The sequence below is a fragment of the Strigops habroptila genome, chromosome 9, assembly GCF_004027225.2.
Source record: "Strigops habroptila isolate Jane chromosome 9, bStrHab1.2.pri, whole genome shotgun sequence".
Lineage (NCBI taxonomy): Eukaryota > Metazoa > Chordata > Aves > Psittaciformes > Psittacidae > Strigops > Strigops habroptila.
Genome location: NC_044285.2, coordinates 1360445 through 1368626, shown reverse-complemented (window position 1 = coordinate 1368626; position 8182 = coordinate 1360445). Strand labels below are relative to the sequence as shown.

The 8182-nt window shown below is 53.8% G+C and overlaps 1 protein-coding gene across 2 annotated transcripts in view; it reads left to right on the top strand.

Moving 5' to 3' along the window:
- Positions 1-458: 458 nt before the first annotated feature.
- The window catches only part of CORO2B (coronin 2B), a 37084-nt gene continuing 29360 nt past the window's right edge, over positions 459-8182 (top strand). The window contains exons 1-2 of one of the 2 annotated variants that reach the window (XM_030497503.1): positions 505-772; positions 7242-7328. Coding sequence is in view for 1 of the 2 variants with exons in the window: in XM_030497502.1 (XP_030353362.1) it covers positions 758-772 (15 nt within the window). In the remaining variant the exon portion in view is untranslated. Of the gene's footprint in view, positions 773-7241; positions 7329-8182 lie in introns of both variants that reach the window. The other variant, XM_030497502.1, reaches the window with a different exon arrangement.

Genomic DNA, 8182 nt, shown 5'->3' with positions numbered 1-8182 from the left:
CTACAGGACCCCACTATGGGAGGGACCAGGCAGCGAGGTGCGAACCCTGGAGCGCATCCCCGTCTCCCGCTGCAGGAAGCCGGTGGCTCGGCTGCAGCCGCCCCGCAGCCCCCGACGCCGCAGCCCGTCCTCTGCGCGGTGCCGGGAACCCGCATCCACCGGCACCGCCTTGGCGAGAGGAGACCCGCTGCACGCCCAGCGAGTGCGCACTGGTCTGACTGGTCTCCACTGGGCGCCCCCCCGCCCCATCACTGCGCATCGCCGGGGGGGGGCAGCAGGTGCCTGCGCGGCCTCTGCCTGCGGGAACGGGAATTACTCTGGAATCCGGGCTGGCAAAGAGTTAAACAGCGGGAAGTGTGTCGTGTCCCCCCCCCCCGCCTTGCCTGTCCCCTGCCTGTCCCCTGCCTGCCCCGGCCCCCCCCCTAGACCCCCCTCTTCCTCCTCCATCCCCCCCCCCTCCCCCGCGGGAGGCGGCAGCTCCGTCACGGCGCGCGGGCTGACATCACCGCCGCGCGAGCACCGACCGCTGCGGCTGCTCGCCCGGGCGGGCGGCGCCGGGCTCCGGTCCTCGGGCTCCGGTCCTCGGGCTCCGCGCTCCGGTCCCTGCCCGCCCCCCCCCCCCCCCCCCCCAGCGCAGCGGCTCCCGCTCCCGAGCCGCCTTTTCCTCGTTATTTTATACCCGCCCTCCTCCTCCTCCCCCCGCTCCGCGCATCTCCCGCCGCCCGCGGAGCTCCCCGAGCCCTCCGCCGCCTCCCGCATGACTGTCACCAAGGTAAGGACCGGCCGCCCCGGCTCGGTGCTGCGTGGCCCTGAGCCCTGACACCCACTGCCCCGGCCTCGCTGCCCGCAAGGTGCCGCGCAGGGGAGCGGAGCGGGGCCGCCGGCCGGCCAATTCCTTTTAATGCCATTTTGGTTTCTTTTATTTTGGTTTATTATTTTATTTTATTTTATTTTATTTTATTTTATTTTATTTTATTTTATTTTATTTTTATTTTGTTTAATTTAATTTAATTTAACTTAATTTAATTTAATTTTGTTTAATTTAATTTAATTTAATTTTGATTTGATTTGATTTATTTTTATTGTATTTTTTAATTTCTATTTTCTTTTATTTTAATTTTATTTTATGTTATTTTATTATTTTATGTTATCTCATTTATTATTTAATTTAATTTTTATTCTTTATTGTATTTTTATTACTTTATTTTATTCTATTTTATTTTTATTATTATGATTTTATTATGTTTACTTTTACTATTTTATTATTTATTTTATATTATTATTTATCTTATTATTGTCTTACTACTCATTTGTTTTTGGCATTACTGATTTATGATGTTATTTTATCGTGGTTTATTGTTTTCCTGTCTCTTCCTCCTGCCCGGCCCCCCCCCCTCCCCCGGCTCGCTGCTGTGCTGCATTTTTAACCCTTAGAGGTTAAACCGGGGGGGCCGGTGCGAGCTGAGCCCCCCCAACACGGGCTGGCCCCGCTCGGGGCCACTCGCCAGCGTCGCTGGTGCCCAGACCCTGAGCCTCTACAGGTGGCTGCTGGCCTGGGGAGGGGGGGCACCGTGGGAATGGGGCTGGGGGGGTTAAGGAGCGGGCTGGGGGGGCTGCGGGGTGCGAGGGGCTGAGCAAACCCACCCCAGCAGAGCTGATGGGTGTGGGAGGTGATGGGGAGCTGCTGGGCCCCTCCGAATCTCTGCCCTGGGGTTGTGCCGGGGGGACGCAGCGCTCAGGGTGGTCCGGAGCACGCAGCTGAATTCGTGTGTGACATGGCACGTTATGGCAGCATCCAGAGGGAAGGGGCCACCACTGGACTGTGGAGCCGTGGGGACCAGAGCAGTCCACGCTGGACCTGCTTGACCCAAGCCCTCCTCACTCCGACGAGCCTGAAGCTGGTGCATGCCCAGGCTCCCCAGTGAAGGGGAGGAATCGCCCTCTCCCATCATTTTCCATAACAAATAAGTTGCATTCTTCCTGCTGGGCTTTTGCTGGGCCATCACCAGCATTTTGCATTTGTTGTTGTGTGTTTCCAAGCACTTCGTGCTGCATCATGTTGTCCCACAGCATCTGTGTTCAAGAAAAAGTGTGTTTCCAGCATGTCTGGGTGCTGGGAGAGGGATGAAGGGATAGATGGATGGACAGGTAGACCTGAAAGGTCAATTGGGTTACAAGAACTACAAACTGGTATCAAGTGTCGTGGTTTTAAGCCAGGCTGGCTAATTTGTAGTGCTCATTAACAGGGGTTTTGCTGAGTGCGAATAGATTTATTCAGAGCTACACTGAGAAAAGGCCGCAGGGCGAAGGGAAAGCACCTTCAGTAGGATGGGGAAGGAGCCTGCTGTTAGATTTCAGGGAATGGGGGTGCAAAATGGGAAGATCCATGTCATGTGCACAAAGCAGGCATTTGCTAAAGCACTGTAAAGCTCTAATACACCCTATAGACTTCATTTCCTGCAATATGGACTGTCTTGGTGCAAGCTAAAAACCCAAGAGCAGCTCCTGACCTGTTATAGCATTGGTGGTGGGGTCTTTGCAGCCAAGTCAGGGCATGGACCCCAGCACCAAGGTGGTGAATATGTCCTTCACTCGCTGGTCCTTCCCATAGAACCCAGGCTGATGTGGTGTGGGAAGAAGAGCATGGCACGAGCATCTGTGGGAGAGGAGATGCTTTTCCATGTGTTTTTGGCTGCCAGGGGTTAGTGCAAGGGGAAGGGTCCAGTGACCCAAGGCTGGGGGGAAAAAGGGGGCTTGGGGACCAGGAATCATGTGTGTGTTCCCACAGTTGGGCAGGCAAAGGCGGGAACCCCAGGGGACTTTGGGGGTCTGCATCCTGCCCAGCAGCGGGTACAGCCCCCAGCTCCCAGTGCTGTCAGGGAGAGGCATCTACAGCGTTCCTGCAACTGCTTCCACTGCTTCCCAGGCAGTGCTGGAAACAGGAGCCATGGGCAGGATTTCACAGACTTTGCCAATATTCCTGAGCAATTGATCCTTAGGGGAAAATTGGTTTGGAAATGAAGTGTGGGTGCTGACGCCAGGCAGAGCTGGGGAGGCACAGAATGCTTTTCTTGGGAGGGGGAAGGCAAGAAGGGGGCAGAAATATCTGCTGTCAGGATGGTGCAACAAGCTGTTTTCATCCCTGTCCCAAGCCACCCCCTTCCCTCCCACAGGAGGAAATGCAAGCAGCCGCAGCATCCCAGACCTTGCTCTGCTGGGGGAGTTTGCTACCCGGGAGAGTTTACACAGGTTATAAATAGATGGAGAAAGGCCGATTGAAATGCAGGAAGAGCCCACGCTTCGTGCTCAGAGAGCTGCCCAAACCCTGCAACACTTCCCTGGCATCATGGCATGGCATGGTGTTGCATTGTATGGCATGATGTTGCATTGCATGGCATGGTATGGTGTTGCATGGCATGGCATCCATCCCATGCCACACCAGCTCTGCCTGGCCAGAGCCTCCTCCATGCTCTGCAGTAAGAGCCACCAACGTGGTGGCCTTCAGCTGAGATGGTGCTGTAGGCATCAGCGGCAGCTTCATCCCTGCTGTAGCTGGTCTGCGAGGGTCTGGGGTTTGGTCTCTGTTGCTCGCAAACAGCAAACCAGCCCAAATGCTCGATGTTTATGGTGCTAACCAGTCTGCTTGCAAGAGCAACAGGCAAACAGCGCTGACAGGCTCAGGTCTCATGGCACGTCCCTGGTTTAGCAGGGCTGCATGAGTAATGCCTCACCCCGGATGAGTTTCTCCTCATCAGGAAGAGCACGGAGCCAGGCGGGGGCTCGGGATGTGAGTCACAGGATGGAGAACAGAACTGGGAGGGAAGAGCCCACGGCTGGGCTCTCCCCATTCAATTGCCATCCAAAGGCTAATGGGCTCTTTGGGGATACCCAAGCGGGAATCCTGTGGCCGGGGAGGAGCTTGGCAAATTGAACCTCCGAGCATGGGTTGTGCTGGGTGTGTTTTGGCAGGCAGAGGCATGGCAGAAGTCCCTTGGGATGTCAATGGTGCTTCCAGCTCCTGCCCATCACCAGAGGCAGTTTCCCAAGCCCTAAATAGAATTAACCATGAACACAAGTTATTGGGGCCTGGGGGTGTGTTAATTTTGGGAATAGAGTTTTCAAATGACTGGAGGGTTTTTGTGGAAGATGCAGTTTAAAAGCAGATGCATCCGGGAGGTCCCGTGGTATGTGTTAGCCTGAATTATCCTGTGCTCTCCTCTGGCTTTATCATGTATTAATTGGTGTTAAGTCCTAGAGCCACGCTGCCTAGATAACAGCTCATCCTCATAGCTCAGCAAGCAGATGAAGCCAAAATCCAGAGAGGAAATTGCAACCATGGCCTGTCGTGATCGAACACCATAAATAAATGATGCTCTAATCCAGGTAAATTAGTAATTACTGCAGAGGCCCTTGGTTGAGAGGTTATGGTTCCAGTGCCGTGATGCTCCTGATGGCAATTCACAGTGTCCTCTGCCTTGTTGGTAAGGGCAGATTTAGAGTGTCAGGGGCAAATGCTGATCCTGTGGAAAAGCTGATACTGGTTCAATCAATAAGAAGCTCAATCGGATGCACTGGGCCATGTTATCAGGGGAAACGGCTTTGCAGAAATGAAGCTGTGGATAGCACAACTTGACTTTATTCCCAGGGAAATAACGAGTGAAGTCTTCTCTAGGTGGTTTGATAAAGATGAATTTGGTGAAGCACTGTGTGTGTGCTCTGATGCTTGAGAACTGACTCCAAATAATATCAATAAAACTCAAGTTAATGGATTAGGTGCTGGATAGCTAACATCTCTAGAAAATAAATTAGATTAATTAGATTAACATCTCTAGATTAATACGTTTATTATTGCATAGGATTTTGCTCATGGTGTTCGGAACAATAGGGCTCCTTTAACCCTTGGTCTATGCAGGACTGAGGGTCACAGCAAGCTGCAGACACAGTGCTGTGATCAAGGGCAGATGCTCTTCCCGGTGGGAGCGGGACATGGAGGCAGCAGTGAAGGTGGATGTGGGAGTAGTGGGGTTTTTCTGCCTCTTGCTCCTTAAAATCCCTATATTTTCAGTGATGTAGCAGTTGGAAAAGCCTCTCATTTGGGCTGCCCGGGCAGGCAGTGCTCATACAAAAGTCATGGTGCAAAGTGGATTCCTGAGGGTGGTTTGAGGCAGGTAGGGAGGATGGTGGCTCTTCTGGAGGAGGCTTTGCAGCACGTGATGGGTGGCAATCACATAATGGTGCCATGGCTGGAAGGAGGCAAGGGGATCACATTGCTTAGCAGCTGGGCCAGGCTGGAACAAGGCATCCAGCCCTGAATTGTCCATGAAGCACAGAACAAGCCCTTTTGTCTCCAGCAGCGTGGATGTTCCCTAATCTTTAGCTTTGGAGGGATTTCTGGGGGTTGGGAACGAGCAGAACGGGCTGCTTTGAGTCCAAAATGGAAGCTCCATTTCAAGAAGTATTGCTCTCATCAAAGGCAACTTGTCTGGCCTGCAGCTTTGTAATGAGTTTTAATTGAGATTCAATGCCAGCATTAATCTGGCGCTTTAAATATTGCCTGTCTGTGGCCAGAAGGCTGGCTGGGCACTGTAATTCATACCCTGCAAACGCAGCGCAGGGTCAACCCCCCTCTTCTCCTCCTTCTTTTCATGGAAATTTTAATCAAATGATGAATAGTTCAATTCATTACTCTAAGGATCGGATCCCGGATTCCGATCTCCCGACTTCAGTGTGTAATTACCCAAATCTGGCAGCAGGCAAAACCTACGTGACGGAGCCAGCTGCTGGAGCCCCCTCAAACTCCATGAATCCCATCGTTCTCCGCGCTGGGAGGGGGACCAGCGCCAAGCTCAGCTCCCAGAATCCCGCGCTCCTTTGTTCATCCGCAAAGCTGTTGGCAAAGCCCCTTCGCTGCGGCTCTGCAGAGCCCTGAGCATCACTGAGAAGAGCCCTGGGAGCAAAACTGTGCTGAGGTGGTGCTGCGAGCAGCCAAGATGGTGTTTGAGCTTCAAAGAGTGGGAAATAGGGCTAAATCCTTCAGACCCGAGCCCCAGGTTGGGGTCCTGCTATGCATGTAGGTGGAGAACACAACAGAGACACTGCTTGATGGAAACCTGGGCAGGGCAGGGCAGGGTGACAGCCACCCCCCTGCGCCAAAAATGAGTCTTTTTCAACTGTTTCTCCATGCTCACGTAAAAGCACAGCCAAGGAAGTGCCCTGGTCCTGCCCAGCACTGGGATGGGAGGTGTGCCTGCAAGCATCCAGGTGCCAACTGCAGCTCCTGTCCTCCTGAAGGGATGTGGACCTGGATTTCCCCTCTCAGAGTGGTGGTTTTCTTCCACCCGGTGTGTGAATCCCTCAAACAAGCTGCTGGGCCTTATGGAAAACCCTCACCACCTCCTGCACCAAAGAGTTGGGAATAGCCATGCTCCAGCCAAAAGCCCCCATGGTGCAGCCAGGAAGCTGCTGGGGTCAGCCTGGGATGTGCTTTTGGGGGACAGGGGGGTGCCAGTGCTGGGCATCGCTGTCGCAGAGGGAATGCTGCTTGGGTTGGGGACAGGAAGGACCTAAAAGGCTGGTCCTTGTGGTTGTAGGGGTGCTGGGTGCCAAAGCCTGAGCTGTTAGTGGTGCATGAATGAGGGTCCCTTTGCAGCCATGGCACCCCTTCGCACAGCCCAGCCCTGGCTGCCCTTCTGCTCTGAGCATTCTGCTCTCTGCCTGTACAATAGCTGCTATAAATTCCCCAGGGAATAATGGCCTCTCTGTCCATGCACAGGACCATCCTCTCCATGCCTGCCCTGAGGAACACTGGCTGGGGGTGATCCGGAGTGATGGGGGCCACATCCTGACCCATGCATGCCAGAGCATGGGATCCATGGCTGCAGAACCTGTGGCTGCAGGCATGGTGGAACCATCCCCTGCCAACAGCCAGCACCCAGAGCCTCTACACTGGGTGCTTTGAGGCTCGATATCCCCACTGGTGAATGAGGGATGGCTCAACCCTATGAAATCCCTCCTCACAGCAGGGATAAGCAGCAGTTTCGCCGTAGGGGGCCTGGAGTTAATCTTAATATCATTAGGAATTAGCTGCCTGCAGCTGCACTGGCACCGGCGGCTGCACCCTGGTGCATGTTGGCACCCGGCGTCTCTCCAGTGCGTTTGGTGAAGCCGTGGTTCAGGCTTCGTGCCCAGTGGGGCAGGCAGCAGCGGTGCCGATTGAACTAAAGGGTTTCCCTTTGTTCCAGGATCGAGGAGCACCCACGTTTCTCTGATCCCTGTGTCCGTTCCTGGGTGTCTGGAGGCACCTCAGCCTGCGAAGCAGAGCAGGGCAGGTGAGGATCCCGATGGACCCCGGTGGGCAAGGAGAGGGATGGAAAGAGCCCAGAGACATGGTACCATGCTCAACAGCCCCTCAGCCATCCCCAATTGCTCTGCAGACGGACAGGCAGGAGGTTGTATGGCCTGAAAAATGTTCTTTTTTGAGTGCAGCAGCAGCTCTCCTCCCAAAATTTGACCCTGTATCCCTGATTGAAGCTTTGTAGATCAGTTGAGAGCAGATCCATGGAAAACTCAGTCCCTTGTGGAAATGCTGAGTTCTTTAAGCAAGCACCCAACAGCTGAATGTACAGAAATAGTGCTTGGGTGTGAACCACGGGTGAGCTGTGGTACACAGTGAGCATCCGTGTGAGCTCAGGTGGCTCCTGAGCCTTCCCGAGGGATTCACAGCGAATCTCCAGCAATGAGAGTCCCTTTGGCTGCTATTATAATTATATAAAGCTCAAAGAATCTCGATTTTGGAGCACTGTGTGCTAAAAAGCAAGGAGAAATAGGGAAAAGGCGAGATTTGAGGAATGTGGGTGCATCGCAGAGCAGGGGAGGAATGTCGCAACTGTTCCTCCATCAGCTTCCCTGCGCCTGAAGAACACGGCTCTGTTTCACTTGTGGGGATGGTTTCCCTGTTCCTGGTTGCTGGTGCACAAGGCAGGGCTTGTCCGGGCTCCAGCTCCCCATCGGGTGCTGGGCAGGCTGGTGGTGGGGGCTCAGCGCCTCCCGCATCCCGTGGTGGATGTGACCTTCATGCACCCAGGCGCTGGCACTTCCTCGCGCTGGCAGGAAACGGGTTTCGGAAGCCTGAAGTATTTAGAAGATTGTGTTTGTTTCTTCTTTCTTCTTCTGTTTTTAATTC